The sequence below is a fragment of the Cnephaeus nilssonii genome (assembly GCF_951640355.1).
Source record: "Cnephaeus nilssonii genome assembly, chromosome: 24".
NCBI lineage: Eukaryota > Metazoa > Chordata > Mammalia > Chiroptera > Vespertilionidae > Cnephaeus > Cnephaeus nilssonii.
This window is the reverse complement of record NC_137095.1, coordinates 1,064,686-1,087,019: the sequence shown is the minus strand read 5'-3', so window position 1 is coordinate 1,087,019 and position 22,334 is coordinate 1,064,686. Positions and strand designations below refer to the sequence as shown.

At 49.0% G+C, this 22,334-nt stretch overlaps 1 protein-coding gene across 4 annotated transcripts; it reads right to left on the bottom strand.

Annotated features, from left to right (window-relative positions):
• Positions 1–920: 920 nt before the first annotated feature.
• On the bottom strand, positions 921–21,263 carry LOC307094809 (tigger transposable element-derived protein 1-like). 4 transcript variants are annotated; one of them, XM_079763871.1, is made up of 7 exons: positions 21,013–21,263; positions 18,275–18,359; positions 12,842–15,204; positions 8,263–9,069; positions 7,996–8,103; positions 4,720–4,843; positions 921–3,455 (listed from the first exon to the last, which is right to left on the bottom strand). In XM_079763871.1, exons 3-4 carry the CDS (start codon positions 14,921–14,923, stop codon positions 9,010–9,012), a joined length of 2,142 nt encoding a protein of 713 aa, XP_079619997.1. In that variant the 5' UTR covers positions 14,924–15,204; positions 18,275–18,359; positions 21,013–21,263; the 3' UTR covers positions 921–3,455; positions 4,720–4,843; positions 7,996–8,103; positions 8,263–9,009. The 4 variants fall into 4 exon arrangements, with proteins under 4 accessions (XP_079619997.1, XP_079619998.1, XP_079619995.1 ...); XM_079763872.1 differs by lacking the exon at positions 921–3,455 and adding an exon at positions 3,769–3,940; XM_079763869.1 differs by lacking the exons at positions 921–3,455; positions 4,720–4,843; positions 7,996–8,103; positions 8,263–9,069 and adding an exon at positions 11,822–12,661.
• Between the last annotated feature and the right edge of the window lie 1,071 nt (positions 21,264–22,334).

Genomic DNA, 22,334 nt, shown 5'->3' with positions numbered 1-22,334 from the left:
AGATTTCAGGGTTATCCTTCCTCTACCTTTGCCTTCTTGCCTTTTGATCAACTACATTATGTGAATACCCTAGAGGGGCCAGGGAATACACAACACCATTATATTATTCTGCCAATGACGTAGCTACACGAAACAGTTTTGGAGGTCCTGAGAATGTCTGCACATAAAGGCCACACAAGCCACAGGACCCAGAACATTTGTTGCCTTATGTTCAGAAGAGGCACTTATCATCTAACTAGAGGCCTGGTGCACAAAATTCGTGCACGGGGGTCAGGGGGCGGTGTCCCTCAGCCAGGCCTGCATCCTCTCCAATCTGGGACCATTGGAGGGATGTCCGACTGCCCGTTTAGGCCCGATCTCGATGGGATCGGGCCTAAATGGGCAGTCGGACATCCCTCTCACAATCCAGGACTGCTGGCTCCCAACTGCTCGCCTGCATGCCTTCCTGATTGCCCCTAAGCACTTCTGCCTGCCAGCCTGATCACCCCCTAACCACTCTCCTGCCAGCCTGATTGATGCCTAACTGCTCCCCTGCCAGCCTGTTTGCCCCTAACTGTCCTCCCCTGCAGGCCTGGTCACCCCTAACTGCCCTCCCCTGCAGGCCTGGTCACCCCCAACTGCTCTCCCCTGCAGGCCTGGGTCCCTCCCAACGGCCCTTCACTGCAGGCCCAGGTCCCCCCAACTGCCCTTCCCTGCAGGCCCGGTCACCCCCAACTTCCTTCCTCTGCCGGCTTGGTCACCCCTAACTGCCCTCCCCTGCAGGCTTGATCGCCCCCAACTGCCCTCCCTTGCAGGCCTGGTCCCTCCCAACTGCCCTCCCCTGCTGGCCTGATCGCCCACAACTGCCCTCCCTTGCAGGCCTGGTCCCTCCCAACTGCCCTCCCCTGCTGGCCATCTTGTGGTAGCCATCTTGTGTCCACATGGGGGCAGACATCTTGTGTGTTGGAGTGACGGTCAATCTGCATATTACTCTTTTATTAGATAGGAAGGATTTCCTACAGGCTTCCCCACTCACTATTGAAATAGTGTTTCTGTCTTCATTGTGGATCCACCTCAGACACTTACAACAAATGACACCAGCCTATGAAATGTTATACTTCCTGGAACATGTCTCCTTTGCAGTACATGGAGAGCAGGTTCCCTAAACATTGCTGAGGCTGATGTAGTACATACTGTGAACAGAGAACATGATTCACATTGGTCACAGAAGCAGAGCAAAGGTCTCATCTTCAGATTGACCTTCGTCCTCACCAATAATCAAGGCAGTAGGCTGAAAATTAAATGCACAAAGTCAAGTGACCTTTCCTTTAAGGCCACGGGCCGCAATAAGTAATAAGCCAATATTGGACAAAAAGTGATTTCCGGACATTATGTTCTCTCTTTCAAACCACATACACTTTTGGATAAACACAGTATCTATTCATCTCTTCATTCTGAAAGATCACATTTGTGTTTGCAATCATCTATGGCAGTGATTAAACCAATATTAAAGGTACAAATGTAAAAATACCATTAAAAATATTCTAAACTAGAGCACAGGAGAACAAGGGGTTTGCAGGTTGGTAAATAAAAACCTCCCCAAGTTTTCAAAGCATAATGTGAGTACGACTATGTCGCTGAGACAGGTGGCACTTCTTAGCTGAGAAGGGTTGCTCTAGATGAATCCTGGGTCAGGTCCATTTTCTAGTCACAGAGAAATGAATGAAGATACTGCCAAGAGCTGAAGGAACCATAATTACTTCCAGCACAAGTGATAACACAGAATACATTCCCCTGAGCACCCAGGGGTGGTGACTGATGCACACTCCTCAGGTAGTCCGGTGTTAGAGGTGAAATCTCTTCAGCTACAAAGAGACAGTGACATCATTTGGGTGGTAGGTCTGGGCATGTTAGCAAGTATAATGCAGCTCCTTCAAGTCTCACTTGTACCTCATATTTATGAGGAATCTAGCAGAGTGTATGTTCCCATAACAAGGGTTTACATTGATGTAAAGGGTCTCATAGAGCCCCTTAAGTGTTCTTATAAGTGAGAAAAATAAACCATTTCCTGCACATTTATGGCTTTTCTCCAGTGTGAACTCTGTGGTGTACAGTGAGGTGAGACCTTACACTGAAATGCTTCCCACATTCACTACACTGATATGGCTTTTCTCGAGTGTGAACTCTGTGGTGTTTAGTGAGGTGACACCTTTGACTGAAATGCCTCCCACATTCACTACACTCATATGGCTTTTCTCCAGTGTGAACTCTGTGGTGTCTAGTTAGGTCAGCCCTTTCACTGAAATGACTCCCACATTCACTACACACAAATGGCTTTTCTCCACTGTGAACCTTGTGGTGTCTAGTGAGGTGAGACCTTTCACTGAAATGCTTCCCACATTCTCTACACTCATATGGCTTTTCTCCACTGTGAACTCTGTGGTGTGTAGTGAGGTGAGACCTTTCACTGAAATGCTTCCCACATTCTCTACACTCATATGGCTTTTCTCCAGTGTGAACTCTGTGGTGTATAGTGAGGGAAGCCCTTTCACTGAAATGCTTCCCACATTCACTACACTCATATGGTTTTTCTCCAGTGTGAACTCTGTGGTGTTTAGTGAGGGAAGCCTTTTCCCGGAAATACTTCCCACATTCCCTACACTCATATGGCTTTTCTCCAGTGTGAACTCTATGGTGTCTAGTGAAGTCAGACCTTTGACTGAAGGACTTCCCACATTCACTACACGTATAACAATTTTTTCTAATGTGTACTCTGTTGTGTTTAATGAGAGCAGGGCTTTCACTGAAGACCTTCCCACAATCAGTACACTCACAGGGCTTTTCTACAGTGTGTACTCTCCCATGTTGTAGGTTGTTAAAGATTTGTCTGAACACTTTCCCACATTTATTAAACTCATTAATCATATCTCCAGAGCAGAGACCTTTCTGATAAGCAACTTTTTGTTTCTGGCTGGCAGCACTTTCACATTCAACCCACTGGTGATGTCTTTTTCCACTGAGACATTCATGTGAAATCTCATTGTTACCGTGTGGCTCCTCAGTGTTCAGAGTGTCCTGGTGCTGAAGAAGCCCTGTGGTAGCTGTGGAGTCCACTCCAACCTCAGTACTAGCTCCAGGCATCCCAGAGAAGTAGAACAAGCAAGTTGTCACAAGCGAAGCACTCTCCATATCTTCTTTCCAGGGCTTCTCTCCACAGGCATCCTTCTGCTGCTGGTGAGGGTTTGCACTGAAACACAAGTCTCTCACACATGCATCACTTAACAACACATTCTTCTCAAAGTATGCCACCTGTAACTCAGTCAGGTGCAAAATATCTTTTAACACTGAGAAGCACGGTTTACACAGATGGGTCCTGTGGGTGGCTGCAGCTGTCTTGGAAGCCCTGACCTGAGAGTCTCCTACAGATACACTGTGCTCAGAATAGGCCTCTCCATCATCCATTTTATGCCAAGGACCTGAAAACAGAGGAATGATGCCGAAGTGAATGTTGACTCTGGTGACAGAAGGAAGTCCCAATATAAAACTGTGTTGCACATAATACATTGGTCTCATGCAATTGGCTAAAAATAAAAGACCTGAAAGATGAACTAATAAGATGCAACTGTGAAGTTCTTGACCACTGAAGATCACAAAACAAGAGACTTCAACAGAAATAGAGCAAAAACATGGCAAGCACCACACGGAAGAGAAGCGGACTGTCCAGCTCATTCTGCTGCTAACAGCATTCAGTAGGTCTTCTCTGCTGGTGACATGGGCAAGCTGTGCAGAAGGTTGGTTACAAGTAAAATTCAATAAACATGTAGCTGGTGTTTGAGGGATATTTAAGCATGTATGTGCTCCTTATAACACTTGCATAGGTCCATGTTGTAGTATACTTCAGATAGAAATGTGCAGGGGAATAGGTGATGTAAAAAGGACACAAAGTCGAAGGTAGACAATCCTAGGAAGTCACCGATGAAATGACAAGTCAGCAAAGTATCAAGTGTGGAAAAGAAAGGTACAAATGAGGTGTGGCCATTGGAACCTGCACAAACACTGTTGTACAGGAGCAGGTTCCCGGTATAATCTGAACACCATCCTTACGTCCTACCTGCCCCCAGTTGCCACTCAGCCGGGCTAAGCATCCTCTATGCCTTCCTGTACGCTCACCCTGGAGAAACCTAGGCTTCTCCCTGCATCTCCTTTTCTAGAAGTATGTACAAACTAAATATTCTGAGTATCAATGAAAAGAACAGAGGTGAGCAGCCATCACTTGCCCATAGCATTCAGCTTGCAATAGTATCCAGGGAATGTAATATTACAAACAATAATTGGAGGGTCTTACAAGAACAGTCCCTGGTTCATGTATGTAAAAAAGAAAACTGACACCGGGTCTTTATAGACAAGAAAGGTGCAGAATTGGAAGCCCTGGATCGGGATAGAGTCACCCTCCCTGGAGTGAAAGAGCAGGAGGGACCCATTAAGCGGTCTCTAAGACCGCTGACACCCAGACACGTCCTGCAGTTTGTGAGGCAACTGGTGTTTGGGAGGTTTATGGAGTCTATTGCTCAGGGCTCTCTGCAGAGCTCAGCACTGGCAGCCACAGCCCATTTGACGAGACAGTGGGGGAAATTAGCTGAGCCCATGGTCTGGCTTTGAGAGAGAGAGAGTGCAAAGTCTGGAGAATAAATAACGAGTGGGCATCACCTCAGGACACTAGGAGAGATGTGAAGGTCTTACCTATGAATGATACAAGTGCAAACACTTCCAGCATCGCATCACAGTACAGACGTCTCTGAGCCTCATCAAGGATCTCCCACTCCTCCTGAGAGAAGGCAATGGCCACGTCCTCAAAGTTCATATCCTGTCATAATGGGCACAGAACATCCCATGAGAAGATTCTCTCTTGAGATTCCAAGTCTGCCATACTACCCACCATGCACATGCATATGCTCCCCCACTCCCCACATCAGAGAAGAAAGCAGCCCTTGGTCCCATTAAAGTCAATCCCTCCTTATATTCTTACTGATGCTGTGTCTTCCCACAACAATAAAGGCAGATGAACAGATACAAGTTACCTGTGCTCTCATCCTCAAATAGGAGTCACACTGCCCCCTTTCAATAATAGTTGGTATCAGGAACATAGGGTAGGAGGAGATGTTGCACATAATGGGAATGTAATGGATTTGACTCTGGTCTTGACAGGCAATAACCATGTTGTCCTCCAAATTGTCCCTCCAAGACACCAAACAACATAGTAATGCCCATTGCACTTCTGACTCCAATCCCAGTTTGCTGAGGCCATCACTCTGCATTACCCGCTGCCCATAGTTCTTTGATCCACACTTGTCTCACACAGCTTCATTCCCAAAGGGACAACTTCACTGGTAACACAAAAGAGCCATGGCGAGGACAGGGTGTTTTCTAATGAGGTTCTTTCCCAAAATTCTAGTTCACCACCTCTGTAATACATTTCTCTCTCACCCTTCTCTCTTCTCCTTTCCTCATGACGGTGGGGATTTTCAAGTGCAGGTGACACTGATATATGCTATCTCATTCCTAGTGTTCACTGGGTCAGCCCTCAACAAGAAATGGCAGGTGGGCCGAAACCGGTTTGGCTCAGTGGATAGAGCGTTGGTCTGAGGACTGAAAGGTCCCAGGTTCGATTCCGGTCAAGGGCATGTACATTGGTTGCGGGCACATCCCCGGTAGGCGGTGTGCAGGAGGCAGCTGGTCGATGTTTCTCTCTCATCGATGTTTCTAGCTCTCTGTCCCTCTCCCTTCCTCTCTATAAAAAATCAATAAAATATATTTAAAAAAATAAAAAAAGAAATGGCAGGTGGGCACATATATGGCCTCTAAGCTCTACACTTGTCATGTAGCATCACAGCAACCCATCCTGTTAGAAATTATCCTAAAATTCCCCATATCATATCATAAAGACACTATCAGAAATGGACTACCTTTTCATTCATTTGTATGTCATTGTTAGTGTCTGGCCACTTTGCTTTTAGTCCCAGGGACCACACTGATGTCATCATCCCTTGTGTGTGATTGTGCAGCTCGGCCCGGGTACCCCACCTGCCACACTGACATAGATGGCACCTCCCATACTGTTCTCTGGGTCACTGCATCCTCTGTCCTCAAGAGAACCTTGGCTGCTTGTCCTCACAGGTCCCTAGGCTGTGCTGGTGTTCAGATGTGTGCTAATTCAACTGGGAGACCTTCCGGATATCCTTCTGGATAAAGCCTGGGGCTTGGCTGTCCTATAAACCACCACGAAATGACTCTCAGCCCTTTTCCCAGGCCGGACACACACCCCAGCGGGTCCCCTCACCCCAATGGTGGCGTGGCCAGCCTGCAAACAGCCCTCAGCCCCTCGCCCAGGCTGGCAATGCCCCCAATAGGGGACCCTCATCTTGATGGGGGCATGGCTGGCCTGCATCCTACTCCAGTTCCTCACCCAGGCAGGCACCGCTCCCAGTGGGGACCCCCACCATGATGGGGTCATGGCTGGCATGCAAACTTCCCCAACCTCTTACCCAGGCCAGCCCTGCCCTCCCAAGGGGACCCCACCCTGATCCGGACCCCTTCAGGGCACACCAGCCTGCCCCCACTTGTGCATCAGACCTCTATCAATACTAACAAAAAGGTACTATGCTAATTAGACAGGGAGACATGCTGGATGTCCTTCAGGACAAAGCCATGGTGACGGGTCCAAGGCAGAGGTAGTTAGGGGTGATCAGGCCAGGAGGGGTGGGCCTTTGGGGGTGATCAGGCCAGGAGGGGTGGGCATTTGGGAGTGATCAGGCAGGCAGGGGGCGCCAGTTGGGGGTCCAGGCCAGGAGGGGGGTAGTTAGGGCGAGCAGGCTGGCGGGCAGACAGTTGGGGGCGATGAGACCAGCAAGGTGGGCAGTAGGGGGCTAGAAGGCCAGCAGCGTGGGGCAGTTGGGCTCGAGCAGGCTGACATCAGAATGGTTAGGGGCGATCAGGAAGGCAGGCAGGTGAGCAGTTAGGAGCTAGCGGTCCTGGATTGTGAGAGGGATGTCCAACTGACATCCCCTAAGGGGTCCCAGATTGGAGAGGGTGCAGGCCAGGCTGAGGGACACCCCCTACCTCCAGTGCATGAAACTCATGCACTGGTCCACTAATACACACACACACACACACACACACACACACACACACACACGTCCAATAACACACACACACAAACACACATATACACACACACACACACACACACACACACACACACACACACACACTGAGTGGCCAGATTATTATGATCTCTGAACACATAATAATCTGGCCACTCAGTGTACATTGTACATAATAAAAGGCTAATATGTAAATTGTCCCCTCGACCTAAAGTTCGACCAGCAGGCAGGCCAACCAACCGCCATGTCCCCACCCGCTGGCCAGGCCGGCCAGACCCCACCCATCACCTATGCACGAATTCATAATTCATGCACCGGACCTCTAATACACATACACACACACACACACACACACACACACACACACACACACACACACACAATGTGTGGCCTGATTATTATGCGTTCAGAGATCATAATAATCTGGCCACTCAGTATATCTTACCTAATAATAGACATGTAAATCGACCATACCTTCAATACACCCACAGCCAATCAGAGGGAGTATGCAAATTAAACTAAAAACATGGTGGCAGCCCCGCACCCCAGCCGCTCCTGGCCTGTGAGAGTTGGAGAAGTCAGGCGTCAGCGCCTGAGGCTGGCTGCAGCCAGAGACCAAGAAGCTGCCTACCCCGTGATCCCAGGCTGCAGCCAGCCTCAGAAGCCTCACGTCCGCCTGCCCCATGTCCTGGGGGAGCCTGAGAAACGGGGCCCCAGCGCCTGAGGCTGGGTGTGGCCCGGGAGACGAAGAAGCCGCCTGCCCCGGGATCCCAGGCTACAGCCAGCTGGAGAAGCCGCCCACTCCATGTCCACCTGCCCCAAATCCTGGGTGAGACTGAGAAACCGGTCCCAGCACCTGAGGCTGGCTGCAGCCACGGAGACCAAGAAGCCGCCTTCCCCGTGATCCCAGGCCGCAGCCAGCACCAGAAGCCTCATGTCCGCCTGCCCCACGTCCTGAGGGAGACTGAGAAACAGGGCCCCAGCACCTGAGGCTGGATGGGACCTGGTAGATGAAGAAGCCACGTGCCCCGTGATCCCAGGCTACAGCCAGCTGGAGAAGCCGCCCACCCCATGTCCACCCGCCACACGTCCTTGGGGATATGGAGAAACCGGGTGCCAGTACCTGAGGCAGGCTGTAGCCCGGGAGATGAAGAAGCCGCCTGCCCTATTATCCCAGGCCGCAGCCAGCTGGAGAAGTCGCCCACACTGCATCCCAGGGAAGATGGAGAAGCTGCCCACCTGCAGTCCAGGCGCCAGCACCTGCAGCTGGCTACAGCCTGGTAGATGGAGAAGCCGCCCACCCCGCAGTCCCGGGCACCAGTACCTGCAGCTGGCTTTGGCCTGGGAGATGGAGAAGCCACCCACCCCGCGGTCCTGGGCACCAGTACCTGCGGCTGGTTGTGGCCTAGGTGACGGAGAAGCCTCCTACCCTGCGGTCCTGGCCGCTAGCACTTTCGGTTGCAGCACAAGCGAAGCCACCTGTCCGCCATCCCCTGAGGCTGCAGCCAGCCTGGGCGTCTATGGCTGACCAGAGGGAGGGAAGCCCAGATCCCGGGTGCCTGAGGTCAGCTGGAGGAGGGAATCCTGTGAACCGGGTGTGGGCTGAGGAAGAGGTGGTTAGGGGCAATCAAGCCAGCAGGGGAGCAGTTAGGCTGGCAGGCAGAAGCAGTTAGGGGCAATCAGGCAGGCAGATGAGCGGTTAGGAGCCAGCAGTTCTGAATTGTGAGAGGGATGTCCAACTGCTGGTTATCCAATTAGGGGTCCCAGATTGCAGAGGGTGCAGGCCAGGCTGAGGGACACCCTCCCTGCCGCCCCCCATGCACGAATTTCTTGCACCGGACCCCTAGTATACTAATAAAAGAGTAATATGCTAATACAACCTGGAGATCATCCGGATGTCCTTCTCGACAAAGCTGGGGGTTTGGCTAGCCTAAAAACAACCCACAAACGGCCCTCAGCCCCTGGCTCAGGTCGACCACACCCCCAGCAGGTACCCTCAACCCAATGGGGGCGTGACCAGCCTGCAATTGCCCTCAGCCCCTATCCCAGCCCGGCCACGGCCGCCATCTTAGACCCTTAACCCGATGGGGGCGTGGGAGTCCAGGCTCTGAGAAGCCAGCCTGCATACTGCCCCAGTTCCTCACCCAGGCTGGCATCACCCCAAGTGGGGACCCCCACTCCATTGTGGACATGACCGGCTTACAAACCACCCCAGACGCCTCACCCAGGCCATCCCCGCTCCCCAAGTGGACCCCTACCCTGAACCAGGACCTCCTTCAGCGCAGACCAGCTGGCCCTCACCCATGCACCAAGCCCCTATCTATACTAATAAAAAGGTAGTATGCTAATTAGACCAGGAGACATTCTGGACATTTTTCCAGACAAGGCCATGGTGGCGGGGCTAAGGCAGAGGTGGTTCGGGGTGATCAGGCCAGGAGGAAAGGGCATTTGCAGGTGATCAGGCTAGCAAGGGGGGCCAGTTGGGGGCAAGTAGGCTGGCGGCTGGGGGCAGTTGGGGCAAGCAGGCTGGCAGGGGGACAGTTGGGGGCAATCAGGGGGACAGTTGGGGGCAAGCAGGCCAGCAGGTGGGGAAGTTGGGTGTGAGCAGCCTGGCGGGGGTGGGGCAGTTGGGGGTGAACAGGCCGGCAGGGAGGGCCAGTTGAGGGCAAAAAGGCCAGCGGGGCGGGATAGTTGGGAGTGAGCAGGTTAGCAAGCAGAGTGGTTAGGGGCGATCAGGCAGGCAGGCAGGTGAGTGTTTAGGAGTCAGCAGTCCTGGATTGCAAGAGAGATATCCTACTGCCAGTTTAGGCCTGATCCCACAGGGGATCCCAGATTGGAGAGGGTGCAGGCCAGGCTGAGGGACATTCCACCCTGCCCCCAAGCACGAATTTCATGCACTGGGCCACTAGTATATATATATACACTGAGTAGCCAGGTAATTATGATCTCTGAATGCATAATAATCTGGCCACTCAGTATATATCCTATATAATAAAAGGTTAATATGCAAATTGTCACTTCGACCAGGAGTTCAACCAGCAGGCAGGCTGGCCAACTGCCCATGTCACCTTCTCCTGGTCAGGCTGGCCAGACCCCACCCATGAATGAATTCATTCACCAGGGGTTTTATATATATACACACTGAGTGGCCAGATTATTATGCATTCAGAGATCATAATAATCTGTCTATTTTGTGTGTGTGTGTGTGTGTGTGTATATATATATATATATATATATATATATATATATATATATTTAGAGAGAGACAGAGAGAGAGAGCTATTTTTTGTTCCATTAATTTTATACATTGTTGTAATTGATATATATATATATATATATATATATATATATATATATATATATATATATAGTAGGACTTTGGTTTACGTTGGAGATCTGTTCCTATGGCGCGACATAATGCAATTTTTGCTGTAAGTCAAAACCCACCTACATAAGCACCTATGTCACTCACATGGCACACATACACAGCAGAAATGAAGTGAAACAGTAAAAAAAACTTAAAAGGAAAATAATTCCTGAACATTACTTATCTTACCTAATAATAGACAAACATGTAAATTGACCGTACCTTCGATACTCCCAGAGCCAATCAGAATGAGTAGGAAAATTAACCCAACTAAGATGGCAGCTAATTTACATAAGTAGACACTCAGCACTCTTCATCCGGGAACAGGGAACATCCTCAGCACCCAGAGCGAGAGGGAGCCAGGAATCAGAGCCAGCGGGAGCCAGCAATCTGAGCGAGAGGGAGCCAGCCATAGGAGGGAGAGGGAGCCAGCAATCTGAGTGAGAGGGAGCCAGCCATAGGAGGGAGAGTGAGCCAGGCATAGGAGGGAGAGGGAGCCAGCAATCTGAGCGAGATGGAGCCAGCCATAGGAGCGAGAGGGAGCCAGCAATCTGAGCAAGAGGGAGCCAGCCATCGGAGCGAGAGGGAGCCAGCCATTGGAGAGAGAGGGAGCCAGCCATCAGAGGGATCGGAAGGAGAGTGAGCAAGCCATTAGAGAGAGAGGGATCCAGTGATCAGAGCAAGCTATCGAAGCGAGAGCGAGCCAGCCATCGGAGCGAGAGGGAGCCAGTGATTGGAGAGAGAGGGAGCCAGCCATCAGAGCAAGAGGGAGCCAGCGATCGGAGAGAGAGAGAGGGAGCCAGTGATCAGAGCCAGTGGGAGGCAGCGATCGGAGGGAGAGGGAGCCAGCCATAGGAGGGAGAGCGAGCCAGCCATAGGAGGGAGAGGGAGCCAGCCATAGGAGGGAGAGCGAGCCAGCCATAGGAGGGAGAGGGAGCCAGCCATAGGAGGGAGAGGGAGCCAGCCATAGGAGGGAGATGGAGCCAGCAATCGGAGTGAGAGGGAGCCAGTGATTGGAGAGAGAAGGATCCAGCCATCAGAGCGAGAGGGACCCAGCAATGGGAGAGAGAGGTAGCCAGCGATCACAGCCAGGGGGAGCCAGCATCGGAGGGAGAGCAAACCAGCCATAGGAGGGAGAGGGAGTCAGCGATCGAAGCGAGAGGAAGCCAACGAGAGCCAGCAATCAGAGAGAGAGGGAGCCAGCCATTGGAGCGAGAGGGAGCCAGCCATCAGAGGAAGAGGGAGCCAGCCATCGGAGGGAGAGGCAACCAGCCATCGGAGGGAGAGAGAGCCAGCCACCAGAGGGAGAGGAAGCCAGAGAATGGAGCGAGAGGGAGCCAGTGATCAGAGTGAAAGGGAGCCAGTGATTGGAGGGAGCTGGAGGGCCCCATAGGCTTTAGGCCTGGGCAGGGGCAGAGCCAGTGATTGGAGGGTGCTGGAGAGCACCTGCCCAGGCCCAAGACTTTAGGTCCCAGCAGGGGCAGAGCCGGAGATCGGTGTGAACTGAGTTTCTAATCTATTTGATATATGTACCTTTTCTGATTGCTCATTGGCTAAGCTCCCTGTATGCCACTGGTAATATTCTTAGTAACTTGGGTAATAAGAATCTAAAAAGGGGATCTAGGGTTTTTCCACTATCCTCCTGGAGAAAAAAAAAAAAAAAGGTCCGCTGCTGGAGGGCTAAGAAATGTCATATCCTGCCCTAGCTGGATTGGCTCAGTGAATAATGCATTGGCCTACCAACAGCAGGGTCTGGGTTCAATTCTGATCAAGGGCATGTACCTAGGTTGCAGGCTCCTCCCTGGCCAGGGCCCAGGTCAGGGCTCATGCAGGAGGCAACCAATCAAAGTTTTCCTTTCACTTTGATGTTTCTCTCTGTCTCTCCCTTTGTCTTCCACATTCTCTAAAAATCAATGGAAACGTATCCTCAGGTGAGGATCAAAAAAAAAAAAAAGAACAAAATGTCATATTCTATGAAAGACACATCTTGAAAATACCTAAAGAAAGTTGTCATTTTTTCATAATGAAGGGACTGGAGTCCCTGTTGATGAAAACTCCTTGGTGGTTGCGGTGAATGGCGGTGGCTGCAGCAGTGGGATGATGTGGCTGGTGCCTTCCCCTGATCAGCCCAGTTGCCTCCATAAAGGGAGCGGACCTAAGCAGATGTAGGACATACCCTGAGTGCTTCCAGTATGTGAGAGGGGGCAGGCTGGGCTGAAGGACACCCCCTCTGCCCGTTCACGAATTTTGTGCACTGGGCCCCAAGTGGTAAATAAATAATAAAAAGCAGAAAGCACATACGTACATATAAGGGTAAATACTGGATTATCCTTACCTTTACTACTGTTGTTGGCTTGCACACTGGACGTTGCAAAGTGGGGAAAGACAGGCATAAACTAGGCTGCTGTGGGGAGCAGGTTTGAGAGGCAGAATCTGTAGAAGATGCATGTAATACAGGGTCAGGTGAGTCCGGAGAGGCAGAACCTGCAGAAGGTGCTGGAGATCCTGGGTCAGGTGAGTCCGGAGAGGCAGAACCTTCAGAAGATGCTGGAGATCCTGGGTCAGGTGAGTCTGGAGAGGCAGAACCTTCAGAAGGTGCTGGAGATCCTGGGTCAGGTGAGTCTGGAGAGGCAGAACCTGCAGAAGATGCATGTGATACTGGGGCAGGTGAGTCTGGAGAGGCAGAACCTGCAGAATGTGCTGGAGATACTGAGTCAGGTGAGTCTGGAGACGCATATGAGGTAGAGGGTACAGGATCTGTTGCAGACCTCTCCACCTTCTTAAAATAATGTTTGAGGCTAGTCTGGATGGATATCTTCTTCTTGTCCTCCCAAATCTCCTTGTAACACCGCAGGCTATCCATGACCCCTCTGGCAACCTTAGTGTACCTGTCACTGTTGGGGTCCTGAGCCTCAAACCTTGCCAAGGCATCCTCTATCATGGCAAAGGCCCCCGCTAATTCCTTGCTTATAAATCTCCTGGGCACTGGGGTTGGTGTATCTTCCTTTTCAACGAACTGCTGTTTCAGTTGAGTGAGGTCCTCGGCAGTAAGCTCCTCTCCATGAGATGCCAGCAGCTCTGTGACATCCTCAGCCTCCACCTCCAAATCAAGCTGCTTACTCAACTCAACAACATTCTTGATGACAACCTCCATGGAATCCTCAAAGCCATGGAAATCATTCACAAACTGGGGACACAATTTTTTCCAAACACTATTCAAGTTCGTCTGCTTAACTTCATCCCAAGAATCAGAAATGTTTTTTACAGCGGCAAGAACATTGTAAGATTTCCAAAAGTCATTGAGAGTCAACTCTTTATCCTTCTCCGTTGCCCTAAAAGCCATAGCAAATGTCCTTCGGAGGTAGTAGGCCTTGAAAGAGGCAATGACACCTTGGTCCATAGGCTGTAAAAGGGAGGTGGTGTTAGGTGGAAGGTAAACCACCTTGACATTTGGGTGAATGTCATTTAAATCAGCAGAGTGACAAGGGGCACTGTCCAGCACTAGCAACACCTTAAAGGGAAGCCCCCTTGAAGCACAGTAGTCCTTGACTTCTGGCACAAAATGGTTGGTGAACCAGTCCTCAAATACGCTAAGTGTCACCCATGCCTTGTTGTTAGATTTCCAGATGACAGGTAGTAGACCCTTCCAGATGCCCTTGATTGCCCTTGGATTCTCAGTCAGACACACCAAGGGCTTTAGCTTGAAGTCACCAGCAGCATTAGCCCCAAGTAGCAAAGTCAATCTCTCCTTGCTGGCCTTATGGCCTGATGCTGTCTTCTCCTCCTTGCCAATGTACGTACGTGTAGGCATACGCTTCCAGAACAAGCCTGTCTCATGCACATTAAACACTTGTTTATCACAGTAACCCCCCTCCCTAATTATCTCAGCCAATGCACTAGGAAAATCACCTGCTGCTTTGGCATCATCACTAGCAGCTTCCCTTGGCAGCTTAAGATTATGCAAATTAGCACGAGCCTTAAAACGCATAAACCAACCTTTGCTAGCCACAAACTCTTCACTTTCATTCTCTTCCCCCTTTTCTTTTTTCAAGGCCTCAAACAATCTTTTAGCCTTCTCCTGAATCAACATCAGGCTAACTGGGATACGCCGTTGATGCTGCTCTTCCAGCCAAAGCACTAATAATCTTTCCATCTCAATAATGAGACCACTACGCTGCTCTGTAACCACAGTTGATTTCATAGGAGCAGATCCTTTCACATGTTCAAGTACACGCTTTTGATCATTGATGATTGTCGAGACAGTTGTGGGACTTTGGCCAAGCAACCGGTCGATGTTCTTAGGTGTTTCGCCCTTTTCTGAGCATCTTATCATGTCTACTTTCACTTCCATTGTGAGGGCTTTCCTTCTTTTTGTAGCACTGCCATCAGAAGAATCTGCCTTATGCTTAGGAGCCATAAGAAAGGGCAAAAAGTGTTCAAAATAACAATACAAACAAAAGAGAGCGAATGAAGCACAATCCAAAACGGCTTATAAACGGCGACTGAATGACAGCGTCTTCCTTGTGTAGCGCCGCGTGGTGACTTATTCATCCACTCCGCTGGCCAACTGGTTCCGGGGAGAACTGCGTGCAAACGCCTTACATCAAATGACAGAACTTTTTTTTATATAAATAAATAGCAGATGGCGACGTAACCACAAAACAACGTATTTCGAGTCTGAAGTAACAAGAGGACTGTCTGGAGAGAGAAAAAGAGAGAGAGAGAGGCATCTATTTTTTGTCCCATTAATTTTATACATTCTTTGATTAACTCTTGTAATGGATGTGACCAGGGTTGAAACTTGCAACCTTCCGTTATTAAAATTGTTCGCTGACCCACTTAGATGTTTGGCCTCAGTCACACATATGTGACATTTTAAGTAACAACCCAATAATGTACCTGAGAATAGATAGATACCAAAACCATCATGATGACTTAGATCAGTGATGGGCAACCTTTTGAGCTTGGTGTGTCAAACTTCGCCAAAAAACTGAGCATAACTTGGATAGTGTGTCACTTTGAGGAAAAAACTAACTCCAAGACTCTAGTCGCAAATGTTTCATCCTCAGGAGCAGCAAATGTTTCATCCTCGGCATGGCTAAGCGTGTCAGTGCTGACACGCATGTCATAGGTTCACTATCACTGACTTAGATAGTGGTGGAAGGCTAGAATAGCATTCATGGGATTTCAAAAGTATCTTTTTTACAGGGAAATATTTAAAGTAAGCTATATCACTGTCAGACTGTATTATTGCATCAATTATTTTATAGGCCGAGAATGAAGCACTGATAAGGTCACTAGGAACTTGGTATCAGCAATGCAGGCATGCAGGGAAACACCAAAATGTATTTTTTTTTAATGTCCATTTTAAATAAATTCTACTTAAATCAATCTTTAGAAAAGGTTTAATCTTGATGCTTCCCAATAATTTTACTATTTTATTGTGAAAAGTTTTGAACATATTTTGTGTTACTGAATCAGTATATTGAAAATAAAATATAATGATGTACTACTGAAATATATTATCATGTCCATGATCAAAAATCATCATTTTGGCTGTTTGAACCTCACAAGGATGCGAGTATTTACACCATGGATATTAATAAAGATTACAAACTTCCCATAATCAGTACACGCATATAGCTTTTCTCCAGTGTGAACTCTCTTGTGGATAAGGAGGTGATTATTGCAGGTAAAAGATTTCCCACATTCACTACACTCATAAGGTTTTGCACCACTGTGAACTCTCTGGTATTGAGTGAAGTTACTGTGTTGCCTAAAGAACTTCCTACAGTCACTACACTCTTAGGGCTTTTCTCCACTGTGAACTCTGTGGTGTTGAATGGGGGTAAACCTGTGTGTAAATGACTTCCCACAGTCATTATGCTCATGGTTTTTCTCCAGTGTGAACTCTCCTGTGGATAAGGAGGTGATTATTGTGGGTAAAAGCTTTCCCACATTCACTACACTCCTAAGGTTTTCACCAGTGTGAACTCTCTGGTGTGGAGTGATGGTACTGCTTTGATTGAAGGACATCGTGCAATCACAACACTCATACAGCTTTTCTCCAGTGTGGACTTAGTTGTGGAATGAGTTTGGACCTCAGGATGATGGACATCCCATGATCACTACACTCATATGGCTTTTCTACAGTGTAAACTCTTCTATGATGAATGAGGTTAAAGATTTCTCTAAAAGATTTTCCACATTTTTTACACTTATAATTCACGTCATAAAGGTCAGGCTACTGAAGATCACAAAACAAGGAAGACCTCAAACGAAATGACACACACATGGCAAGCACCACATGGAAGAGAAGCAGGATTGTCAGCTCATTCTTCTGCTAACAGTGTTCACATGGTTTGTCTGCTGGTGACATGGAAAGCTGTGCTGAAATGTGATTATGTCTCATTGCAAGTAATCTCTCTCTCTCCCTCTCTCTGTGTATATATATATATATATATATATATATATATATATATATATATATATATCTTTATCTCTATATCTATATCTCTATATATACAAGAGTAATATGCAAAGTGTTCCCTCGGGAGTTAAACCAGGAGAACAATCGCTCTCAATGATGTGTGCTGACCACCAGAGGATGGTGCGGAATATGATAGGTGACTAATGGCAGCAGCAGGGTGCTGAGGGGGCGAGGGAAGGAGGAGGCGGGCAGGTGGGGGGAACCATGCCCTGGCAGTACGCGTGCAGTGAGGGATGGAGGAGGTGGGGAGGCAGGAAATCTGATTGACCTTGATCCCTGGCCAGGCCTAGGGACCCCATGAACAATTTCATACACCAGGCCTCTAGTATTCAATACATTAGTAGCTGGTGTTAAAGAACTATTTAAGAACAATTTAAGCTCGTATGTACATCTCATAACACATGTGCAGGTCAATGTTAGAGAATACTGAAGACGGAGCAATGCAGAGGAACAGGTGATGCAAAAAGGCCACACAGGAGAAGGTAGTCAAAGGCCAGGAGGTCACAGGTGAAATGATAAGTCAGCACAGTGTCATGTATGGCAGAGAAAAGGAAGAAATGTGCTATTGCCCATGGTACTTGCACCTAAACACTGTTGAAAATGAGCAGGTGCTTGGGATCATCTAAATACCACCCTTATACCATATCCAGCCCATATTTGCAACTCAACAGGACCAGGCCTCTTCTGAGACCATCCTGCATGTTCACCCTGTAAAAAAAATCAGGGTTCATCTTGCATATTCCTCTCTGCAAATATGTACAAAAGAAATATTACAAGTATTAATGAAATATGACAGGGATGTGCAGCCAGCACTGGCCTACAGACATTTGGCTTCCAATCGTATTTAAGGAAGATAATATTACAAACAACGGAAGTGTGATCTTTTAAGAGCAGCTCAAGGTTCATGGAAGTACAGACCATAACCTGGCACAGAAGTCACCAAGGACCTTTGCCTCGAGGAAGGAGGTAGAAATGGAAGCCATGGATCTGGACATAGTCACCCTGCCAGGGAGAGGAATAGCAGGTGGGACCCATTAAGCTGTCTGTAAGACTCCTGACTCCCAGACACATCCTGCACTGTCTGAGGCAATGTTTGTGGAGTCCTTCGCTCAGGGCTCTCCACAGACCTCACCCATGGCAGCCACAGCACATCTGACAGGACAGTGGGGGAAATGAGCAGAGCCCATGCTCTGGCTGTAGAAGAGTGAAAGCTACATCAGAGGAATAAAGGAAGAGAGAACATCATCCCAGGACACTGGGAGAATGTGAAGGTCTTACCTACAGATGATACAAATGCAAAAACTTCCAGCATCACATCACAACAGAGAAGTCTCTGAGGTTCATCAAGGAGCCCCCATTCCTCCTGAGAGAAGAAAATGGCCACATCCTCAACGTTCATATACCGTCATAATGGAGACAGTACAGCCCAAGATCAGATTCACTCCCAAGGTTCCAACTCTGTCATATTGCCACCCTCCACATCAATCTGCTCTCCCCACTCCACACACCAGAGAAGATACCAGGCCTTCATCCCATGAAAGTCACTGTCATGTTATATTTCTACTGATATTTTATCTTCCCACAATAAAGGCAGTTGAGCAGATAGAAGATAACTGAGCTCTGGGATTCACATGTACACCACAGTTCCTATTGACAGTAGAGTGGGTGTCAAGAACATAGGGTAGGAAGAGATTTCAGCCATACAGGGAGTGTGAGTGATTTGATACTGGTCTTATCAGGCAATACCTGTGTAATCCCTCAGACTGTTCCTCAAAGACACCAAAAAGATATCATTACACTTCACTCTTACAACAACACTCCCAGAATGCTGAGGCCATAGCTTTGTATTACCTGCTGCACATAGTTCTTTGAACAACACTTCTCTCACACTGCTTCTTTCCCAGAGGCACAACTTCAAAGGTAACACAAATTTGCATTGGCAAGGACAGGTTGTTTCTTAATTACCTTATTTTCCAAATTTATAGATTACCAACCCCATAATCCATTTCTCTGTTACCTTTCTCCCTTACTCATGCCCATGGAGAATTTCAAGCCTGGGGAACACTGATGTATACTATCTCATTCCAAACCATCATTGTGTCACCCCCAACTATAAAAGGCAGGTGGGTACGTAAATGTCATCCAAGCCCTGAACATGGCAGGTAGCACCAAAACATCACTCTTTCCAGGCATTATCCAAAAATCACCCTTATTTTATCATCCAGACTCCACCAGAAATGGACTCTCCCTACTTTCACTTTTATGTCAATGTCACGGTGCTCTGGCCATGAAGTCACACTCCCTGTCCAAGTGCTCATCACTCTTTCTGCCACACCTCTCTCACACCTGCACTGCTACAGTCCCGCCCCCTGTGATCCTCTCCTCACCCTCTTACTTATTATTCAGCATGTGTGGTCAAGAGAATGCTTGCCAAATTCAAACAGGATCAAGTACTGCCCAGACTCTGATAGTCCCCACTCATAGAGGCAGCCTGGAGTCCTGTTGTGAAGGCCTCTCTCTATGACTGTTTTTCCCTTAAATCTAACCTATGAAGAACCACAGTCAGATCTCAGATACCAAGAGCCCACCTCCCCTGGTGCTGCACTCGATGTCCTTTCACCAGTCACAGCCAACATCTCTCCACATAACTGTTACTCAAGTCCCAGCTGCGCTGGCCCATGCCTTGTGAGTCTCAGAGATGACCATTCAAGCCGCTAAGCTAATCCATAAGACTGATTGTTACTCCCCCAGCCAGGCCACACTGAGGATCACAACAATATCCTGGTGAGGGTTTAGAGAAATAAATATGTACCAACCCAATCTCATCTTGTTTGAATTACTCTTCAGCCTCCAATTAATCTCAGGTATTCTCATCTTTTAAAGACCTTGGCCACTGCAAAACCTCTCTCTCCCCGACACTCTACAGGAGAACTCCGTCACTAGGCTGTGCTGTGACCCACCTCCCACAAGCAGTGGCCCCAGCAGGAAAGCTAGCACTCAGGCTCACACTGTCCCATCCTGACCTTGATTCCCTGTACTAAAGTGATCTACATTCCTGGCTGATGTCTGACATGGTTGAGCATAGTCCATGCACTGGTGAGGTCACATGACTGGGTTATGGGCTGGACTCACAGTACGGTTTGTGCAGGCAGCAACTGATCCTTCTTTTTTGCTCATCGCTGTCTCTCTCTCCCGTCCTTTCTACATCATATATATATAATCCCCAAAACATACCTCTCAGTTCCTGAATCAGCTCACTCTTCACTCCAAGCCTTGGCACATTCTGGAACCTATGCCCTGGAGGACCCCCCACTCATTACACTGGTTGACAGAATAAAGATCCACTTCAAGCAGCCCTATCCCTGGCCTTAGGAATCTGGGCCTAGTGTCTGTTCCAAGTCCCCAGGTCCAATAGCTATCAGAGCAGCTGGGTAGGCGCAGCACTCCACTCTATCAGAGGCCGCAGGTGTGCGAGGCCCTGAAATAAGCTCCACAGACCCGTACACCTGATCGATTCCGCATTAGAAAGAATTCATGGAAATAAATGGTCTGTTGAGAGCCTGGCAACCACCAGCCTCTATGGGCTCAGGCTGCTCAGCACTCTTACCCAGCCAGGTGCCCTCCAGATGCCTGTATGATCTCAGGGCTCAGTCCTCAGTGCTCACTCTTCCAGTTCCCTGACCATTTACAGGACTTCCCCTTCCTGTCCACAGCTGCTGTCCTCTGTCTTCTAGTCTGTTCTTCCTCTGAGCAATGTTAGGAAAGGTTAGAACGCTGCCTCAGAAAACGGCCCTCTTTCTTGCACAATCATCTATGGTCCCAGCGTTCTGAGAGTCAAAGTAAAACTCCTCGTGCAAAATCCACACCTCATCTCTCTGTTGCCTTTAGATCCCAAACAGGCCCGGGTTTTCCTAAGCCTCCAGGCTCAGCCCCACCCCCGTGTCCTTACGGAGTGGCATTGCAGCCTGTGGCCCTCTTCCCCCCTTTACACCCTGTGTCACCCTGGAGCGACTCACTGTTCTGGATGCGGCTTCCTGGGCTGCAGTAAATGAGAGGCGCCACTCCCCCAGGCTGGGAGATTCAATGGGGTCAGGCTGCGGGAACGCTGCAAGCAGAGAGGAGGCGCGGAGGCGCGGAGGCCCCACCGGCCTGATGGTGCTCAACAAGCTCAGACACACCCTGCACAGCAAGGACGCTGCCTCCTGGCCTCCTCCTACTCACCGCGAGTGGGCTGAAGCCTGTGAGTCCCGGAAGAAACTGAAGAGGTCAAAATGCAAGCCAGGAGGGGGAAGGCGGAAGTCCCGCCCTAACCGGATGCACTGACACAGTGTCCTTTAGCTCCGCCTATGTGGTCGCATTCCTTTCTGGGTAATGTAGTTTTCTCAAACACCAAGAGGAGGGCTAGCATCCCAGCCAGTGACATTGGTGAATAAAGGTGGTGTGGTTCAGCAAGTGGCCCTGGGGAAGGACAAGATGGGGCCAGAGACCTGGTTAACTGGAACCGATGGGCAGACCTCCCAGGAGAGGGGTGTGGGGAGAACCGGGAGAGATCCCCCGAAGAATATATGCAACAGGCGAAAATGGGAGACATCTGTAATACTATCAACGATCAAAAAGACATATTAAATTTTTAAAATATATATAATATAGCCCAGCTGGTGTTGCTCTATGGTTGAGCACTTATCTGTAATCCATGAGGTCCTGGTTCTATTCCTGGTTAGGGAACATATAAATAGAGAAAATTCCTCCATGATAGGACCTAGAATTTGAGAGACATTTTCCTCTGGACCCGCGCATAATAAATGTAACTCCATCTCTCTAAGTATTGCTTGGTTCTTCTCCAGTTTTCTGTAACAGTACCGGCTCCTTCCTGGGCCCTCAGCCTGAAGCAGGGCCTTGCTTCTTCCCTCATCAGAAGCACAGGGGCAGGTGCTCGGCTCCTTTGGGACCACGGTCCCTTCACCAGGGACGTATTTCATCGCTCATTTAGAGAGCTCGCCTTGCTCAGGGGCTGCTGTTGTGGGTGTTAGATTTCCCGGGGCAATGAACAAAGAGACGAGGCCTGGGCACTCCCTGATGTAGCCGAGACGCTTCAACCACCCATGTTGCTCCCACGCATAGCTTCTGCCATTGGTTCTCTCCCCCAGAGCCCAGAGACCACAGAAAAAAAGCCATCCTGTTCTAGAAAATTCAGAGGTGTGAACGAAAGAAGCCACCTGCTAACCTGACAAGCTCAGGGGAGGCCTGTGTGGCAGTCTTGAAAACTCAGAGACCTAAAATAACCACAAAAGATGGTCTGAAAATTAAATATTTAACTACAAACAGGTTATAGTGGGCA

Excerpts from the sequence above, each read along its gene's own strand:
- LOC307094809 (XM_079763869.1), bottom strand. The coding sequence starts at position 14,923 with ATGGCTCCTAAGCATAAGGCAGATTCTTCTGATGGCAGTGCTACAAAA. Across the intron at positions 12,662-12,841 it reads AGCCAACAACAGTAGTAAAG|GTCCGCTCCCTTTATGGAGG; the intron begins GTAAGGATAATC and ends ACATCTGCTTAG.